The sequence below is a fragment of the Neolamprologus multifasciatus genome, chromosome 7, assembly GCF_963576455.1.
Source record: "Neolamprologus multifasciatus chromosome 7, fNeoMul1.2, whole genome shotgun sequence".
Taxonomy (NCBI): Eukaryota; Metazoa; Chordata; class Actinopteri; order Cichliformes; family Cichlidae; genus Neolamprologus; species Neolamprologus multifasciatus.
Window position 1 is genome coordinate 49,635,033 of NC_140445.1, and position 21,560 is coordinate 49,656,592.

The window sequence follows — 21,560 nt, forward strand, 5'->3', positions numbered from 1 at the left end:
GTTTGGAAGAGACGTAAAGGAGGTTATCAACATCAACTGAAAAGAAATCCCAAACATTGCTAAAAAGGAAAGGAAAAGAGGGCGAGCCTTGACAATGCCTGAAGGATTGTTTATCATGGTAGGTTCCTACCATTTACCACTATAATCGCTGAGACTTTTAACCTCCAAAGTTGGTACACAACCTTGACAACTTCAATGAACAGGCATAACTCGTGAAATAGCTTTTAGTGCTTGCTGGCCTTCCACCTTTCAATAGAAGTAGTTAGGCATTTTGGATAAGTGGTGCAATGTACTTAAGATGGAAAATAAAACCAATTACGTACCTTTGTCTCAGCAAATTGAAAAGCAATACACTTATACTAGCAATGCTTATCTCATTTATTGTTTCCTTTTTCCCTTTTAGACTTTTTAGACATCCCATGACTTAGTTTATATATAAAAACTGAAATATATTGCTCGGTTAGCTAGTAATTATCCAATTATGAATGATAGAGAGCAAGTGCATTTTCTCATTTGATTGGGCCGACTTTGCAGCAGTAACTCATTAAAATTTAGTTTCAAACATGCGTATCTATTTATACTAGACCTATTACGGTCTTTTCAACTCTATATTTTCATTCTTGGACTCTAAAGCTGTTTTGTTTGACTCATAGTTCAAAATAATCTTTATTTATCTCATGTTGAGACTTGATGCAACCCCTCACTTCATCAGCTGTTTGAAACAAGCTGTGTCAGCCTCTCTACGGAAACACAAATGAAGAAGTAAAGTAAATAAAGTGTTTAGAGCAGCCTAAAGTCTAAGCTTTTGACTCACCTGAATTATTTGTTGATATGCTGATGTCTTCATTTGAAACTTTGATTACATTTAACATGAGTATCCAAGCACGTCACACCAGGCTTCCAAATGGACAAATCCAAATAATAATTAAGTAAGTAAGTAAATTGTACGTCAGTATCATATGGAGCTTATCTGCCACATATGCAGGTGCAAGACACCTTAAGGCTTTAAACACAAACAGTGCCACTGCATGGTGGATTCTGTAATACACAATGAGCCATGTAAGGCTGCCAACACTGGAGTAATGTGATCACTCTCTCTCTTTCTCGTTGTCCCACTCTATAATCTGGCTGCAGCTTTTTGGACTAATTGTAAGTGGGCGAGAGATGATGGACTAACTACAGCATGCAGTGCTCTAAGTAGTCCAGCTTTAACATAACAAAGTCAAGGAGTTTTTAGTCTGGAGATGGAAGAAACTGCTTCCAGACCACAGAATTCATCTGACTGTCAAATATGAAATTTGAGTCAAAGATCAAGGTTGCTACCCAGTGTTTTAATAAGATGAGCCAAAAACCCAGGATTATCCCGTAACAATAATAATATAATAACACACGCGCACACAAAGCCTGTTTTTATTTATTTATTTCTTTATTTTGCTTTATATAGAATAAAACTGAATAATTAGATTTTTGTCTTGATCGTCGTTACTTCTTGCTTTCTCAAACATTTAAACATTGACCCTAACCCTAACCCTGAATTTCATGTAAGCTAAGGCACTGACAAAAATTCCTTTTTTTTTTCTTTTTTTTTTTTTTTTAGAGAGATTACAGTAGACATGGGCCAGGATGAGGCGTGGTTGCAATCGAGATGCATGTAATGGATATAAAAGCTTTTCCCATCTCAGGCCACCAGGGGGCTTTATTGCCCCTCTTTTCCCCCTGTCTCTCGCTCCTTGACAGGTTTCTCCTCTCCCTTCCTCTCTCTGTCTGCACTCCTTCAGCGCACACAGCTCGTTCGCACTGCTGTAGGAGCGTCTGTTGAGCTGCCGAGGCAGAGCACCTCGCTTTGTCCGTCCTCTGTCAGCCACCTGTGCCGCGGATGATGCGGATGGAGCAGACCCTGTGTTACATGGAATAATTTCAGCATCATTGCTGTGTTTTTTCCTCCCCCTCTTTCGGATTTGCTTCTCTCTCCCCCCCTTTTTTTAAAATTTCGCATCGCCGGGCATCTAAAGTTGTGATGATGCCTCCGCTCAGCATTTGGGATTGGTAACAGCCTCCCGTGCGAGGGTGATACATCATTCGCATGTGATTGAAGAACGCTGTCTCTCGGAAGTGGACAAAACATGGACTAATTTTGCTTTTGTTTTTTTTTTTATACATTCACCATGAGATTATTACAGCTGTTTCTGATTTCCGGTGTATTTTTCGGCTCCTCAGGTAGGACAAAAGGCTGTCACTGATTTTTAAATGAACCGTTATGTCGCAACATTTTGCTTTTTAACATGAGATCAGCTTCATTAAATGATGTGCTGTTTTGCTTAACTTGTGACCAAACCTTCTCAGAAATAATCAGCTCTTAATCTTAACCTGACCTGACACGTCTCCCCCTGAAACAAACATGATATTTTTTTCTAGCATCACAAGACTCTTTTTTTAATAACAGTGGTTTAAATTAAATAAAATGTTTTCTGTTTGTAAATTAGTTATAGGTTTTGGGGTTGACCCTGCCCTGCGCATCAGCGTATTTGATGAACTAACGCTTGGAGAAGGCTTTGATGGAGTTACTCAGGTCCAGGGCTTCCACAGCGAGTCTAGAGCTTTCCACTTCCAAGGTACCATTACACACATTCACTCTGTCTCTGTCTGAAGTTAAAATGTAAAGCAGATGAGATGATGTCCATGCAAAGAACATGTTTTCCTATGATAACTACTCATTTCATTTTGTTTATTTCCTTTGTATGTTTTGTTTACACAACTAGAAAGGCCAACATGATGCAGCCCAGTAATCCACAGATCCTTAGCTGAGATGCCTGTAGATGTCTGATGTTAGATCATCGAATAATGATGATGATCTGCTGTGCACCAGATTCCTTTATATGATTCTTGTGTTTGTCTGTTCCTGTGTAACAGACTGTAAACTGCAACATACAGTGCATTATCAGTTTTTCCTCTCTATTTGGATTTAGCTGGGGGGGCCTCAGACTACCACCTGCCTGAACAATAGGCATGTTCAGTTTTCATGAAAAAGTATTGTGTTGAGGGCAGGCGGAGGGGGAGAGATGGGAGGATCATACAAAGAATCATAGAATGACTGAGCTTAATCAGATTAGGCCGAGACAAAAATCCCACAGTCACAGTTGATATATGAAGTGAGTCTGGAGAGTGAATGGGCCCCCTGCAAGAATTCACCCATTTGGTGATCTTCTGGAGTGTGTGAGTTTGAACAGTTTGCGTCGCTAAAAATGTGAATGGGCCGCAGAGTGATCATGTTGTCAGCTGCAAGGCAGTGCGTGTAGACTTTCGTGCCATTTAGTAAACAGTAGTTGTCAGAGTTGTCAAAGATGAAGTCGTGCTTGACTTTTTTAAATGCTTTTTCACTTTTTTTTTTTTTTTTTAATTTCTGTCAGTGTTACGTCTTTGTTACTTGATGTCAGACGCTCATTACAATCCAAATGAAACTGTTAACAGCTCCATCACAGGGATGGAGATGTCTATCATAACCCAGGCAAAAGTAGCAAAAGAGGAAATTGCTTTTTGCTCCCAGATCAGTGGCAAAACAAAAGATATGGCGATGTAACACATCTCCAGAAGAAGGTTCTCATCACGGATCACGTAATGTACCAAAGTGACGGCATTGTTTTGGGACAGAGAAACACCACAATCATTTGTCGACCCCCCCTCCTCGCTGATATCTTCTAATCTCCCTGCACAACCGCTGAGACAGCGGCACTTCTGCAATGAGCAGCAACTCCAGTATCTTTGTGAAGGCAGGCCATTTGATGTCCTCTGTGTAGACAACACTCAGAAGTGCTCTACACAGGCGGGTAGCAAAGGGAGAGTTAGAGAGAGAGAAACAAAGACAGTTAGTGAAAGAAGCTGCCTGCAGGTTTCTTTCTTTCCACAAAATAAAAGGAGAAAAAGAACAACTATTCTGTGACTGGTACCCCTTTCTTATATTCCTACGATACCTTTTGCTAAGTACATACAGTTATCCAGGCGGAGACAGCAGTGTGTTATTTATGGTAGCTTGCCTCCATCCTTCATTTGGGATGTCTATGTTAAGTCGATGATGCTGGGTGAGGGGGAGGCGGGCAGAGCTGCAACGGCAGAACGGACCTGGGCATCTGCTTGTTTGCAATCAGGAACAGAAAGGAGGAGGCACGTTCTGTAAAAGAGAAAATGAGTGCGGGAGCTCGAGAGAGAGAAGCTGGGATGGGAAGGAGAAAGAGAGAGAGGGAGAGATAGAAATGCAGAGCAGAGCTGTCTGCCAGCTGTTTGATAGACTGTGCTGATTCCACATGTATGGAGGCTTGGCTAGCTGGGACCAGCAGACAGGCCCACAGTGACATTCCGACGCTCATTAGATAGCAGGCAGAACATATCCATGGCTGTCCCCTCCGCTGCTTGCCTGCCTGCCCAAAGGGAAGGCTGTTATCTCTGGGTGCTGGATGGAAGCGGGAGGGAGGGGGTGTAGCTGCTGAGAGCTAAGAGAGAAGTGGAAGAGTGTAATTCACAGTATAGAAATATGTGTATGTCCACGTGCAGATAAGCGGCTGTTGTGTTGTGTGCTGTTAGTTTGCTGTATGCTGTTTCTATGCATCTCTGTCTGCTAAATGTGTTTGTTTTGAAAAAAAGGAAATAGGAAAGGAATGAGCAGTGGGGGGATTTCTGTTCAGCGAACCCCTGCTGATGCTTTTGAAGGTAGCTGTCAGAGCTACATTGCATGACATTAGGAGAGGTGGACCTCAGGGACGGGCATAATAAAGGCAGAAAAAAAGGCCCCCTCCCTGCCCCAGGCTACGCTCCCCTTGTGCCAAGGTGATACTCAGGCTCGCCACAAAACCATCACATCATTAGCACTTCCCCCACAGTTTTTAATATCTAGACATCCGTATATCTATTGGTATACACGAGCAGGGAGGGGGGACCACACCCAGAAGCACTCCCTTCCCCCAACACACATACACCCACGCTTTCTCCCTCTATGGCTACAAGTGTATGGACCGAACTCATTCAAAGTGCAAACAACACAGTTGCTAGAAGCATTGTTTCAGCTGCAGCACAAGGCTCCCTTGTAATTGTGTTGGTCTGTGTTTATATGAATCCTGCCTGTCTCAGAAGCATGTTTCTGCTCAGGCTGTTTAAACACTGCCAGAGAGGTGTTTCTTTGTATGTTGTGGTGACGACGCCCCTGGCTCCTGTGACACTAAAGTGTAACAGGATGGAAGAGGCTCGTTTGTAATGCCTTGTTAGTGCGCGCAGCTTTTTTTTGTACATCTGTATGAAGCAGGGAGGAAATGTCGGTTTGTTGTCCGGCATTTCTGTGTACGTCACAGATGTGCTTCCAGTGCAGAGGCTACACTTACCAGCTATTAGTAACTATGATGCAGTGGAGTACTGTGCTATAGAAAGATGTAGAGGTTCAGAGGGCAATTCAGTCCTTCAGCGGCAGAGCTCTGGAGAAAGCTTGCGTACAGGAAAGCTGCACTCTGCTGAATCGTTTTGAGCAGGTTCACCGGGTGCTGTTCTGCAAACCTCACACTTAAAGGAAGGACAATAAAGCGAAATGGGAAAGTGGCTTCAGGAAATAATAATGCAATTAACACTGGCAAAAAGTGGTTAGCGTAACACATCATGCTGAACTTCTGCGCGCTTCTTTTTTCTCACTGCAAGTGCTACGTCTGCTGCTTCTCTTCTTTTATTGAAGTTTCACGATGCAAATAGATTCAATTAAAAGGAAAAAACCTCCAGAAATAGACAAGAAAAATGTTATTTAATGTAGGAAAATGTGCCAAAAGAACCCATAAATAATTAAATAGAAAAATGTGCTAATGGGGTAAAACTAGCATACCAATCTAGCTCTGCAGGAGTCCTTAAAATAACTAAGAATCAACACAACTAATTTGGCATACAAAATCTACAAAACAGAATGAAATTTGAGGTTTTTAGACCTTAATATGGAGAAAGATCCATTAAAAAAAACACTATTATTGGTATATTGTTAAACTCTCAGTGCTTGCAGAAGCTTTCAGTTAAAATTAATATTGTACAAATCTTTTCTAAGATAATAAAATGACTGACATCACTCAGATTTCCTTTGTTACACTGTCCATGACAGCTGCATTCACTTTCACTGAGATTGAAGCTTTTTACTCTCATATCAATACAAATACGCAGAGTATTAGATGCTTAAAACCATTTTACCTTCAATAAAACCGAGCTCTGAGAAACCTTGGGTAAAGTTCCTCAGCCTTTTTCACACTCTGATGCTGAATAGTTAAAAAGGTTCACTTTCTTTTTTGCTAAACGCATCACTGACACGTGTGTAAATTAAAATCAGTTACATGTTAATTTGTTGATCGTATGGACTACAAAAAAAATCTATATCCAAAATAATAGAGGAACAGAATCCACATTCCTCCGTGCTCCGTGTGAAAATGCTCTCCGAAGTGAATCTGAAGCTAACATGAAGCTCTTACAGCCTCAGACAAGTCAGTTGGGTTTTCCTGAAGTCAAAGAGTCCTTATTATGAAATTCCTTCTTTGTGGATTCACAGAGTGTTTCCTTGATGAGCCAACGTAGAGGGAAAAGAAAGTGATAATTTGGTACTAAAGAGATTGAGTGTGGAAAATCCCTAGCTGACTGTCTCACACCACCGTAGCTTCACATTAAGCTGAAGTTCTGAGTTTCTGTGTGGAACAAAGATTAGCGATTTTATCCTCATCACACATATTCTAACAGCATGCAGAAGGCATTGCTTTGTGGCAATATGGGCTGGATTACAGCAACTAGTAATACAGGTTTATTGCATATTGCATACGTGCTGTAAGTGTCCAAGTGGTGTGTATTTTATCTTCAGCGGGCGTGCGTGAAGCTCTGAGGAGATGTAGCCTCTAATTTGTTGTGATCTGGTACGATTGTCAGTGCAGATACTACACTTTAAGGGTGCAAACTGTGCATGCAACTGCCAAATGGACTCTAAGGTAATATAGTGTAATCCCAGCCTTAAAATATGAATACAGGCATGATTGTATTCAGTTAGGATGAATACAAACCTAACAAGAAGACTATAATATGTACAGAAACTCAAGAAACTCATTCTTTCAAGAATTTTCCAGGACCAAGAGTAATTTTTCTTGAAAGTGTAAGGTAACAAAGGTCTGCTTTATTCTGCCTGAAGCCAATTTTCCCCTAAACATTTTGAAAAATTGTGCAGTGTGGACAATTTCTTTAGCAGGTTTCAGAATAAAAACATTTTTAAGACTCAGGGGCTAATGTTAGACATTAGATGTTAACATAAATGTTAGATGTGAACTTTATTCTTTTCAATCTTTAACACCATAACATTTTGTTCTGCTTAAAATGAACCAAACAGAATTGTCGGTGAAGCTGAAGCTAAAAGCAAAATTTACCTGAGGTCAGAGCTTGCTTTATCCATTCCACCTGCATTTTATATTCATATAAAATAATCCCATTTCCTTCGATATACAGCAGTCGTTGTGTCTTGTGCTGTATTTCAAAGAAAAGTTGTCCAATCTTTCCTGATGACTGACATTATCCACAACTCCCTGTGGTCAGTCATTTTTGCTTGCTGCCTTCTGAGGCAAACCTGATCCTCTGTTCCACACAGGAGCTCCAGTGACCATGGAGGGGGAGATATTTCTATCCCCCCAGGGTTGTTATACAGTTGGGTGGCTGGAAGGCTGTCATTAGCTCTGTGTATGTGTGAATGTCAGACAGGCGGTCACCGAGGAGGCGATCTGAGAATTGGGAAAAAATTGCTGGCCAAGGCACTCCTGGAGGTGCCCTTGGCTCAGTTTAGTATTTGTTCCAGGAGAGTGGAGACACAGCAGGGGGGGAGATGGTCCGCCGAATGCAGATTGCCTGAGTGTGGCGGAATATCTAGGAGCTGTAACGACCTTTAGGGGGCTGGTCTTTGTATATGTGTCTAGTGTATGTAAGAGGTACCTTACCGCACACCTCTGCATCCGTTTCTCTCTCTGTACTGACGCAGTGTTTGTTTAGAGTTGCGCAGGCTAGGCAAAATGTTGGCATTACAGTGTCTGCGTATGTGTTGCTGTCCACACCTGTTCGTCTACGTGCATGCGTTCACAGGCGATTGTGCGTGTGCATTGATAGTAATGAAGGGTTTTGAGTTTGCTTCTGGCGGAGAGATATTCTCTTGCCTGTCCCTCCCACGCACATCCCTCTACACTCAGGCCAGCAGATAAAATGTCTTGTGTAAAGTGTGCTGTCATTTTTTTTCAAACACAAAACATTGTGTAATATGACAAGTTTACATGGTTTATGGCAGCGTTGGGGTCTTCCCTCCTCTGATTGCATCGGTGGTGTTATTTGGACCCCTCTTGGCTTTATGCATTCTCTGCAGCTCATGGCTCAGTCCCTCTTAACTGATAGGAACATCGCTTATTTGGAAACTGTTGTTGAAGAGTTGTTGCAAAAGATGTAGGAGGTGTTATTTTGTTCTGGCAATCCACTAGAGACCGGAGAACGAAACTCTTCATTATTCACATAAAAACGAGGCTGTAATCTTCATACTTAATATCAGCGATGCTGCTTTTAGTAGCAATTTCACTCCGAGAAATTTATAAATCGCTAACCAATGCCTTTTGCGTGGTGGGAAGACAGAAACTCGGCATCTGTTCACTAGAAAAAACTCCCATTCTGTGAGCGCAGGTCGACATGAAAGCAGTGTGTGAGAAAAGGATTGTGGCAAAGCTGGGCGTATCTGCCTCTCACCGCTGTGCTGTGGGGGCACCTGTTCGAAATGCTAAATGCGTTAGCTGATGATTGGTGCGGTTCTGCCAATATTTTTCTATGAGAATAGAGTGCGTGGGTGTGGGTGGGGGGTGGAGGGTGAATGGGAGTGCTCGGCTTGTGTACCATGGGTCAGACAAAATAAGACCGTTAGACAGTTAAAGATTAGACGTGAAGCTGAGGGATGGAAATCGTGGCCTGAGTATAACTAATAAAGCAGAATGTACCCAGGAGATAAGATTAGGCTGTAGCCCTAAGCTGCACTTCCGAGGGATGCTATTGAGCCTGAGGCTTTTGGAGATCTTTAGTCAGCTGATAAAACTCTGTGTGTCTCAAAAGCAGCTTCTTCACTATCAGCTGCTCCTTATAGCCTGTAAACATCGACAACAGATGACGTGAGATGTGTTATTGCACCAAAAATACGCTGATTAGAATTTTATGCACCGTGTCATCATTTTCAAGCTATTTTGTGTCGGTAACTCACATCAGAGTGGTCATTAAGAGCAGGTGGCTGTCCCATCCAGGCGCTTGCCAATATATAATTGACCAAAGGCCCCCCTCAGCAGGGCCTTATTGATTTGGCACACGGGAAAGTTGTCCTACTCATCGCAGCACAAACTCATCTACTCATTTTTCACGTATATGTTTAAAGGAATGCAGAGATGCTCCTAATACATATGCTAACTTAATCTTTGCCGGATTGAATTCATTCAGTGTAGACAGATTTTTCCGCTTCATGGCAATGTAGCCTCTACTCGACAAGCCCTTAAAGACCCATATAAAGATGCCCCTTCTCTTAAAGTAATAAGATGGGTGATGACGAGAGTTGTCCAGATATAGCCAATGGCTCATAGCTGCCAAGTTGTAGAGCAGACAAGTAGTAGAGGTTCCTTGATCCTTACCATCCCCCCTGCCTCATCAACCCTGGGCCCCGCCCTGACAAATGCTCCTGCTGTGCTTATTTTGCTCATGATTGAGATGTCATTTTTACTTTCTGTTTAACTCATGGCATGGCAGTAGATTGACCGGTGCATAATATCAAAGACTGTGTCACAATCTGGTAGCAGGAACTCAAGCGCAGAGCGGTTAGATGTCTCCAAAAACAGTTTATTTACAGCACTAGTGGACGATATATACAGTGAAGGGAAATCCAAACTTCAGGGAATCACGGGGAAGCTCTCTCACACTCGCTCACGTCTTCTTGCCCAAACTCACACACCGTTCACACGGCAGGGAGGTCACAGGTCCGGGAGGAAAGTCTCTGTAGCAGAAGAAAGGGAAGTGACTCACGAATCACAAAGCACAGGTTCACAGGAGCTGGGAGAATCACTAACGTCTGTAGTACAATCATCCAGCGACGAGAGGATCGGTGTTCCAGCCTCAAATAGTGCTCCTAGGTGATGACAGCTGATTGTTGTCAGGTGTGTGGTCCAAGGGCGGAGCCCACAGTGAGCTCCGCCCAGGCAGAGAGGGAGAGAGAGAGAGAGAGAAAACCAAACAACACATTTAGCCTTGTGGGGCCGGCCGGCAGGCACGGAGACCATGACAATAAATATATGACTGTAAAAGTGTAAAGGAGATTTTCTTAATAAAAGCAATTAAATCTGACTACAGATTAAATTACCATTTAATAATTTGATGAAAACAAACCAAAAAAAAACTCATTCTGGGATTATTGTCAGCAGTGCCATTTGGAATTGGTTACTAAGTAGGATCTGTTGATAGCAGCAGATTATTGCTCAGCAGAACCCCTGTTGCAGTCATTGGGCCATCTGTCCCACCCCAGCCAATGTCACTGGGATGATACTCCACTGGTGATGCAAAATGCATGAATCCCTGCCCTGTGCATTTCCTTTGGTCAGAGACAAATCTAGTGTACGCTTTTGTTTAAAGAGAAATGACTCAAAATAGCACCTAATGGGCTTAAAAGCCTGCATCAGAAGAAAAAAAAAAAAGCTAATGCTTGCACTATAAGTGTACACTGCAAGTACCACAACTGAATCGAAACAGGCCTTTTTTTAAAGCATGCTGTCATTGTGTCTTATTTAAGTGGTGAGTATGCGTATTCAGTCTTCATCAACAGCGTTGCTTGAATCTCACATTGCATTGTGTTAATTGGCTACTCCCACCAGCTGGAAGTAATGCTAATACACTGAGGAAAAGCCACCATGCTAGCTTCCTGGAGCGCTTAAGTGTGCCAGGGCATCGTGCATGCATCCCGTAGCTGGAAGTGAGCTCTTTGATGTGATTGCTTCTGAGAAACGTCATCTTTTATTGATGCTTCCATTAAAGTAACATAGACGTCTGTGTAGACTTGGTGGGGAGGGAAAGGGGGCACGCTGGTGGAACAGGAGTTTACCAGCTAACTACACACAGAAAATACCCTCCCATCCACACCAGCACCCGTATTACTTATTTTTCCTCTAGTCCTCAGCTTAATACGGCTATTCCAATACTACACCTAGGAGTAAGTAACTTGACCTGATTTTTAAGTTAGCCTGCACCAGTGAGAGAAATCATTATCCCCTTTGGCAAATGATGACAGATGATGAATAATGTTGATATTTTTTTAGCAAGAGCACTATTTTCTAAGATATATTAGCAGCAGTTAAGTTATAGTAACATTAGGGTTGAGCAGTTTTCTCCATAGTCTAATTATCTTATGCCAATAACCAATACCATAGCTGCCATGCAGCCATTAAGATTGAGGTATCTGCTGTACATTGTGCATAGTATGTGTTCAGACATACAGCTGCACTGTAGCTGCTGGTCAGAGAGACAAAGACAGAGAAGAGGTTATGCCCCCATTTCCAGCAAAAAGAGAAAGAACAGCTGGAGAGAGACGTTCACACACAGCCATAAATGATTTACACTTAAAAGTTTGCTTTAGGATTCTAGTTCTTTTTATCATAGCTCTGCTAACTTGATCAGTCCTGTTTGATGCATAAAGGTGGCTCACCTATCTCTTCCTGCTCTGGCTGTGCTCACCTCACACACAGCAGGGTCTTTTACCAGAAACTCACACAACACCTGGTGACATAATAAGGTTAAAGACATGAGATAAACTAGCATCTCTGCAAACTCACGGCTACATTAAGCTCCAATTTTAGAAATAGAAATGTTCCTCTTCTGTTTTTGCTTATTTTGAGATAAGAGTGGTTCACAACGGTAATTTGAAAGAGAGCAAATGTGGGAGCGTGAACTTGTGTGTTCACACAGGAAAACAAGTCAAAAGGAAAAAAAAGAACACCTTGATTGGCAAGCTGTTGTCACGCACTCTGACTGTTGTTTATCGTCATCCACTGATACAGCCTTAGTGTTGTAGGTGGGTGTAAAGGCCAGAACAACAAGGGCCAAATCATTATGGTAGATGACTAGGTTAGAGCAACTCCAAAATGACAGGGCTTGTGGCGCGCCTTTGACTAGAAGCGGTGAATAGCTGTCGAAGACAATTTAAAAATGGATGTAGCTAACCGTGACATTACCCGCTGTTTTCTGAAGTCCCATTTTGAAGACTTGATGAGATGAGTGTTTCTGACAAAGCACAGGATGTGCGGGATCAACTTTGATGTAATTCACAGCTCTTTGAAGATGCTGGAGCTAAAAAATGTTTGTATCAGATACCACAGAGAATTCGCAGGTCTCTTTGTGTTTATGTGGGTCAATTATCCTACAATACAAAGGACAAACAGCATATTAGACAGAGGTGGTCATCACTGTCCAGCTGGTACAGTATTTGGCAGCAAAGGGTTGTTGCCTATTATTTTTTGCAGGCGGACAACTTCAGAAGTTTTGCTTGAGGTGAGATTTACAGCAGCTGGCCTTTATTAGGAAGTCATGAGTTTACAATAAACTATATATGAAAAATTCTTAGACCAAAACAGTACTCAAGCCGTTTTCCAAATGAATGCAGTAAATGTCAAAAGTTTTATTTGGGAAAAAAAGTATTTGACTTGCAGCTTAATAAAGCTTTTAAGCTTGGTACTTTTTGTTGTTCTTTAGCATTTTGCTCTCAGTTTAAGAAATAAACTGAAATTTGTTCAGTAAGTATGCTCTGAATGTTTAGTGTTGATTTTTATTTCATGAATTTAAATTTATCAGGCTTGTCTTATGTCACTACATGAAATATTTATAAAATCCCAGCAGAATGTTGTCTAGTTTTCCACAATACAGCAGATTCACTGGAGCACATTTTACTCATAACTTTCACATCAACTAATTTGTTATTCTTAATAAATTGTTAATATTATATATCAATAGTGGCAATAGAGTTAACAACAAAAAGAAAAGGAAATGTATCGATTCACTGCTTCAACCAGAACTTCTGTTTTTCATACATCGTTAAAGGAGCTGAAAAAGAATAGATAACTCATTTAATTTTTATTTATATCCTCCTAGGACCTGGCATCCATATATGTGGACATCACATTTTGGGTTATTTAGACCAAAATACTCAATTTTGCTTTACAAGGGCCTGATATCCACTTATGAGGACATTATACTGCTACTGTTCTATCAAAATTTTAAACGAATATCCTCATATGTGGCTCTTATTTTTCTTAAAAACAAAAATAAGGTAAAAAAAAAAATCTGGTAATTCTTTGTTTTGGACATTCTTGGCCCCAATATGCCAAAATATCAAAGAGAAATAAAAAATGCATGCCGTGGAAGAGTTCGGGTCTTAGGAGGATATAGCAACCAAAGCACAACAGCGGTCACCTCAAGGCATTGTAATTTAAAGACGAAGATCAGATTACCTCCATTACAAGCAAGCAACTCCCTCTTTAATGAGAAGATTCCTCATGTTTCTTCCATCTGTGGTGACTGGTTTGGGAGAGAAGGGAAGAGGGAGACATAACAGGAAACAAAGTATGGAAGAAAGCCAGTAATTAATAATAATTAATGATTAAATGCAAAGTAAGTAAGTAAGTAAGCACAAAGATTGAAACGCAGTGAGTAAAAAAGAAAAACTTATGGGAAACCCCAGGAAAGACTCAGGGTCTCCTGATCCAGCTCTAGCTAAAGACACATTGTTAGTTCTGGAGTTTATTTTCCCAGTGGTGATGTTTTGGTCAGATAACTAGACAGTCTTTCTTATTGATGGTATTAATAATTTCTTCTAATCCCTGTCTTTAATCCAGGGTCCTTCCAGGGAAGTAAAAGCTCCCGTGGAGGTCTCAGAGCAAATGGTCCAGAAGCTAAGAGGCAAGAATGAGTTTACTGTGTTGGTGACCCTCAAACAGGATCACCTGAACTCTGGGGTGATCCTCTCCATCCATCATTCTGAACACAGGTAAGATCACTTCTCATTTCACCACGTGTGTAAAACGGCTTTTGTCGTACACAGGTAAAGTGGAGCATTAGCTCATTTTGGATATATTTGCAGATACATGAATGGAATACACTAAATAAAATACATTTTAAGAAAGTTCAGTGATGCATGTGTATCACTGGGAAACTAAAGTATAGCTCATTTAGTACAGTGAAGCCTGTCAGAATAAATCTCCCTGCCCAATGATTCCAGTTGTGCTCTAAATTTAGTAACTCTCTGTTCTGTCATATGAGCAGACTGGATATTTGTATTTGATAAGCATTTAGATGTTTACACACTAGTCAAATAAACAAAGAAAATCACCCTGTATGCCAGAGTATTATTCACAGTCCATCAACGATGCAAGCGTCGAGTCTGTAATTGTGAATCGAAAACTGATGAGACACTATCTGCAGTTAGCATGCTAATGTTTTCCATTACTTTGTGGTAGCTGAGCCGTTGGATGATCAGAACAGCAATCTAAATTCCACATAATGCGTTGACTTGAACAGTCTGTACATTAAAGTCGGTCCTGAGAAGAGAGCTCACAGGGATGTTAATGACTTTCTCCACTGATGATTAGCCTTCCCAGCCATTCATATGCAACAAAGCAGCACTGCATGGTTTTCATTTAAAACATGGCAGAAATAATTCAGCATCCAAAGTGTTAGCTAGTGTGTTTATAGAGTCAAGATGAATGTGCATGCATGGCTAGGGGAGAGTAAATCTATTAGATGTGGTTTGCAGATAAATCAATTCCATTGCTACACTGTCTATTTTTCTTTTGAATAATGTTTCTTGAAAATGATTCTTGTTCAAATAAGTCTGTCTTTAAAACGCTGAGGTGATGAGTGTGTATCGGCAGCTCTTTCCATTAGTGTCACTGTGCTGGGTGAATCTCGGTGGTGTGGAGAAGAGGATTCTCCTGGAATACTAATGCTCTAACGTAAAGAGTCGAATCGCTGCATGCGGGACATTGCTGTGTGCTGCTGATGTTGCATTAGACAGCAATACAGCGCCCCTATGTTTAGCTTTTAATGTGATCAAATTCTTAATAGAGGAGTTCAGGCAGTTTTGCATTTCTTTGTGCAACAAATACATTTTTTTAAGCAACACGACTTTGTAACACTGTAAGATGCAGGAAGGTGTCACAGAACTTACCATGGTTTTTACTTAAGTTGCTGGAACTTTTGTGTTGCAGGTTCCTGGAGCTCGAGAGCAGCGGCCAACGGAGTGAAGTACGCCTTCATTATCGCACCAAAGGGCAGCAGGATCACACGGAGGTGTTCCCGTACAGCCTGGCTGACAACCAGTGGCACAAGGTCTCTGTCGCCGTCAGCGCATCTCACGTTATACTACATGTGGACTGTAACAGGTAAGATCCTGGATTGAGAGTCTTCGCTTTCAAAAGGAAAAATACAGATTTAAATGTCGCTTGTGTATCAGCTTCAAACTTTGCATGTACTAATCTCATGCAACATACCGCGCAAGGACCTTCATTATCTGAATGACCTGATCTTCCATAATATAATTAATTCACATAAAATCTGTTTTCTGAGTTTCTGCAATGAGTTGCATTTGTAAGCCTCCAACTCATACGGCAATAGATACTGCTATGTTAAATCATGTAAAAATTATTGCAATGACTCCAGGCTTAGAGAGATACCGATTTTAAATTTGGGGAAAAAAGAGATTTCTCATACTGAATTAGCATGTGGTGCTTTAATTTAAATAGGACTTTAAATTACTTTAAACTAAGTGATCAAATCTATTCTGGATCATCTTTCAGGGTTTTTTTTTGTCCGTGTCTTTGCATGGAAAAATACAATGTGTAATATCTCTCCAAAAGCAGAAACTCACTGAAAGACAATAGTGAAACCAAAACCTGTTAGGTAACAATACGGCGCTTTAAACTACGGTTTGTGTTTTTAGGCCATGACGTGCTGCGTTGTGTATGGACCGTGTTCACTTGCTGACTCTGGCATGCACGTATCGACATCGGCCATATGTCTCATGGGTCCGGCGCAGGTTGAACTCACCTTGAGGAAACCGGCGTTTTTACATGCCTCTGCTTCTCACTATGACATGGGAGTCGCTGTTTGCGTGTGATGATCCTTCTTGGCACGATAAGAGAACAGACGGCAACGCCATGTGCATCCAAGAAAGCATGTGGCTATCTATACCCTGCATAGGGAAAGAGTTAACAGAAGGATTTAAAAGGGCAGGACCTGCAGTGTGTGTGTGTGTGTGTGTGGGGGGGGGGGGGGCATATTTTCATCACATGAGCCAAACAGGTAGCATAACTGACTTTTTTGTGATTTTAGCCGTTGACCAATTTATGATCATATTTTTTCAGGATCTATGAGCGGGTGGTGGAACCTCCCTACATGGACATACCCGAGGATACTTCCTTTTGGCTCGGACAAAGAAACGCTGCTCATGGCTTCTTCAAGGTTAATGCTGCAATAAAAACCTCTTTTCCAGAATATATGCATGCTGATGCCTCTCCTGATCTGTCATTACTAAGCCATAAATGATTCAGAATAGCACAAACAAGTAATTCATCTCAGCTGCGGCACCATCCTTTCACCCTCAGTCTTGGTTTATACTGTATCCTTTCCCTCTTTGTTTGGCTTGTTTGTTTTTATTTATTATAGCTGTTGGATTTAATTGCATGCATTTCTCAAGGCTTACCATTTTAATTTGAGGGCTGCCTACCCTAGGAATTGACATTTTTTTTGTCACTGTTTGTTCCCTGTGCCTTAGTCTGCAGCTAAGCCCAGTGCAATTATCTCAGCAACCCCCACCGTGCTTATTTGGGAGAAATCATTAAATAGCCTCTGGACTATGCTCATTAAGCTTAGTCTATAGTATTGTTTTTCAGACAGAGAGACTTATATCGCCTCTTTCAGACTAGACCACACTCCCGAATTTCCCACCTGGGGAGACTTGCTGGGGCAAAATGTCAGCTTACTAGCAATTTTAACTACTTTAATCAATCTGCTGGTGACTAGGTCTGTGTTTGATGGTGCGGTGATGGCTGTGTGTATGTGTACCTGTTAATGCTTTATACACTGTGACCTGGCATTTGAATTTCCTCTGTGTTAATTGGTTGATGAAAGAAGCTCTGGAGGTCACCCACTAATCTTGTCACACAGCAGCATCTTTCCTCGCCACTCTGTGAATCCTTGATTAGTTGCTGGGAAGACATCTCCCTTTTTTCTTTTTCTTTCGTCTTTTTTAAACACTACTTCATTAGGACACATGCATGCTCACACACATAGAGAAATGGTCAATATCTGTATGTGTTAGCTAAAAATGAGAAAATCACAGCCTTAGCGGTAATACTTAAGACTTTAGACAGAGCACATGCACTGTTGCTTCTTTACTCAAGAAGTTTGTTTTTTTTTGTTTGTTTTTTTGTTTACATTCAGACATACATATACATAACTAAATGTTTTATCTAGTAACTGAAGTTATGAATTCTATCAAGTCAGAATTTTTCAGTAGTTCACTTTTTTCTTGGCCCGTTAGGGTATCTAATTTTTGCAGATCAAAAACTGGATTATTTTTTTCTATGTGTTAATATTAAGATTTTCTCACTGCCCATTAAAAAAAATCCCTCTTTACTTTCTAAAATATTGTTGGGCACATTTATTAAATAATAGCTCCCTTCTTTCACACAAACACAACAATATTCTACCACTAAAACTTTCCTATTCAGGGATGCAAGCAAATAGCTGCAATTTGGCATCTTAGTTTAAACAAAATAATAATGTGCAAGTAATATGCGATATGGGCAGCACGGTGGCACGGTGGTTAGCACTGTTGCCGCACAGCAAGAAGGTCCTGAGTTCAATTCCAACATCAGGCCGGGGTCTTTCTGTGTGGAGTTTGCATGTTCTCCCCGTGTTTGCGTGGGTTCCCTCCGGGTACTCCGGCTTCCTCCCACCGTCCAAAGACATGCAGTTTGTGGGGATAGGTTAATTGGATAATCCAAATTGCCACTAGGTGTGAATGTGCGAGTGAATGTGAGTGCAAATGGTTGTCTGTCCCTGTGTGTTGGCCCTGCGACAGACCGGCGACCTGTCCAGGGTGTACCCCGCCTCTTGCCCTATGACAGCTGGGATAGGCTTCAGCGCCCCCCGCGACCCTGAAAAGGATAAGCGGAAGCGAATGGATGGATAATATGCAATACACATTATAACACAGTTTCTGTTTATAGTTTGTAGCAGTTGTATTTTGCAGAATTTATACTGTGCCGGTAAGTAAATAGTGTTATTTCAAATTTGATCGACACAGCTCCTATCTTCTGCCATTTCTGCACGTTACCATGAAAAATCAGCAAATAATTTCCCCAGGATTTTAAATTTATGGTTGGTAAATTGAAGTGGCGAGACAATTTAAAAAAACAATTTCTCCTAAGTTGCACTGTTCCACTTCTGTAAAGGTAATAAATGCACTCATGGAGTGAAATGGACCTGGTTACTATGGCAACAGAGTGTCTGAACACAGGTATGTGTTTGGGATTCGGACGTAGGACAATTTGGACTTGTGAAATGATTGAATCTCTATCTCCTGTTTATGCTTATCAGAGGAGATTGGAAAAATAAAAAAATCCACGTTCCAGCTAAATTGGCCACATAATTAACCTCCTGTAGGTTTGCAGATATGAGATGATTGATCAGAGCGACAGTCTGGGACGCATATTATCCAACAATCACCCAACAACCTGTCTGTCATACTTCACAGTGAAAAACACAATTCTACCTGTTTATTTTTGTGAGGATACATATGCTTGGGTCCCACATTATCTCAAATATTAATTACTTAGACAACTTAGAGAAATATTACCACCCTACCCCACACTCCCAACCCTCAAAGTCCTCATCTATTTACTACACCTGCTTGATGTTTCTTCTATATTTTTTTTTTTTAGCATGAGGTGTTACTCCCTATGATCAAAAGGTTGTTATGTCTGTGTATGTAGGGAGTGATGCAGGACGTGGAGATCCTGGTGATGCCACAGGGTTACATCTCACAGTGTCCAGACCTTAACAGAAGTGAGTGCAGTAATCCCATTACTGTTGTTTCTGAATAACCCTCAAACTTAGTTTACACCGATTTGAACTTATTTACCTGCAACCCCACTTTTAGATTACAGTATAGATAAAACGTACATTTTGTATTTATTTGATATTATTATTTAGTATTATTAGTATTTTTAAATCCTGAGTAGCGCTAAGGAGTTTAACAGTTTGGGGTGTTTTGCAGTTAGTCAATCAGCAAAAAGTGGGTTTTCTTGTGTGATCGTTATCCTCATTATTGCCACGATTTGATGATGCTTCTGTTTTATTCAGTTTTGCGAGGACAAAGAAACCAGCTGTTTATATCAGTGCAAAAAGCTGTGAAATTTTATCTAAACAAATATGCTAGATGAAATAAACTGTATCAGGCATATTTCAGAAATCGGTTTCGCATTTAAGTGGCAATCTGTGAGACTATTTGATTTAGAAATGTTTTGATGCAATGTTTTTTTCCCCATTCAATCACTGGTTGTATAGTGAAATGTTTTTATTGTGCGCTATGATGATGTGTTTTCACCAGGAACCTTTTTTATATTCCAGGTGGCTGTTTTTCCTATCTCGTTGTTAGAGTTTGTTGCAGACAAACAATTTTTTGCAGAGAGTGAAAACCACACACCCACACCTCATGGTTTAAAATGATTTTTCACATGGATTATATGTTCCTGTCCCTCAGAAAGTTTGCTTAATGCGTTTTCCAGTAAATTACACCCTTTTTTAGGGGACATTTTTTTGTAAATAAAATAACAAGCAAAATTTCCTCCTTCAAAGAAAAACATATTAGCAAGTATTATTAATGTTATTATTAATTATTAACTATTACTGTTAAACTACTGAACTGTTTTTACTATTAAAAGTGTTTAAAAACTGTTATATGGTTAGACAGGTTTTTATCTGCTATAGTTATGATGCAGTTAACATAGATTATTAGAGATGATGACCACGTTATTGCACGTGCCTAAGTTATTTGCATTGTTCCTTGTATGTCAGCATGTCCAACCTGCAATGATTTCCATGGACTAGTGCAGAAAATCATGGAGCTACAGGATATACTTGCAAAAACATCCAGCAAGGTAATGTAATGTGTGTGTTATTTGTGCTGATTTGACATTTAATCCAAAACACAGAGAGGAACGGTAATTGCTCCTTTGAATTAAATGAGTAAAATATATCCCCTTGTCAGTACGGTTCTGTTATTAACATTCATTGCAACAGGCATTCAGAGCCGTATTAACATTTGGCTCTGCTATTAATGAACTCTTTTCTCTTCTGATGGAGAGACTGAGAGTGTATGAGGTGTTAATAGTATCTCATGAATGAGTTTTGTGATGCTGCTGGTTTGCTTTTGAAGCTTCTGTTTTCATGTGAATATAGACATAGAATGAGGCTGACTCATGTCTTCTTTTCTACTTGGTTTTTGTCTTTCGGGTGTGTTTGGGGGGGGGGGGGGGTGTTGGTGGTGCAGCTGTCCAGGGCGGAGGAGAAGATGAATGGGCTGGATGGCTGCTATTGTGAGAGAACCTGCAGCATCAAGGGGGTCGTCTACAGGGAGGATGAAAGCTGGACAGATGGCTGCAGGAATTGCACATGCCGGTGGGGCTTCTCACAAGGGTGCTCGACTGCTTCTGCGTGCATGTAGTGTGTGTGTGTTGACCATTAAAAGGAAAGGGGGGGACATTCGGTTTTGTGATTGTGTGCATTTGAACATACTGGGTCTGAAATTATGTACTTGTCTCGCCGTGTGTGATTATATGTTTGCAGGCATGTGAGCGGGATATGAATGTGTGCGGGCATTTGTATGAATGGGATATGCATTTGTGTTTGACAACATGCATTTTTAATCATGCATTGTTGTATTTATTGTATTGTGTGCATGCCTCAGTTGGTGTGCGACTGTGTATGCGAGCGTCTGTGTGTACACATACATTCTCTGCTCTTATTGTAAGGCCTTTTGTCTTGAACCCCTGTTGATCAAGCGTGTGAAGATAGGGGTGTGGGTTTGGGTGAGGTAGAGGTGCAAAGTGCAGGGGCACTGTTGTTGACAGCTTGTAGTATCATTATTTTCATGCACTAGCTTGAGGGTTGCCCTAGTTACCCAAGAAAAGATACTGTATTAAAAACCTCCACAGTACTCAGGATTAGACGCATCAACAGCAGTGTTTAATAATACGCTATTCTCTCAAGGGTCTACTTTGTGCTGCACAAAGTGTGAATAATTGCCAAAAGAAGAATTATAAGCGGCTGGAGATCTTGTGCTTGTACTACATCGCAAACAGATTTCACTGCCTTTCAGTCTAACTCAGCTTCGGAACATGAAACTCATTCACTGCTACTGAACTGCTCCAACCAGCCAATGAGATGACTTTGCGCACCACTGCCCAACATGC

General features: G+C 41.0%; 1 protein-coding gene across 1 annotated transcript in view; it reads left to right on the top strand.

Annotated features, from left to right (window-relative positions):
- Nucleotides 1-1,749: 1,749 nt before the first annotated feature.
- Nucleotides 1,750-21,560, top strand: part of nell2a (neural EGFL like 2a) — an 86,296-nt gene continuing 66,485 nt past the window's right edge. Inside the window, 9 exon segments of the mRNA XM_085164958.1 lie at nt 1,750-2,217; nt 2,484-2,611; nt 13,920-14,071; nt 15,291-15,464; nt 16,446-16,542; nt 19,080-19,152; nt 20,164-20,246; nt 20,639-20,802; nt 20,804-20,865. Of these exon segments, the coding sequence (XP_085021084.1) occupies nt 2,166-2,217; nt 2,484-2,611; nt 13,920-14,071; nt 15,291-15,464; nt 16,446-16,542; nt 19,080-19,152; nt 20,164-20,246; nt 20,639-20,802; nt 20,804-20,865 (985 nt within the window). The 5' untranslated portion in view covers nt 1,750-2,165.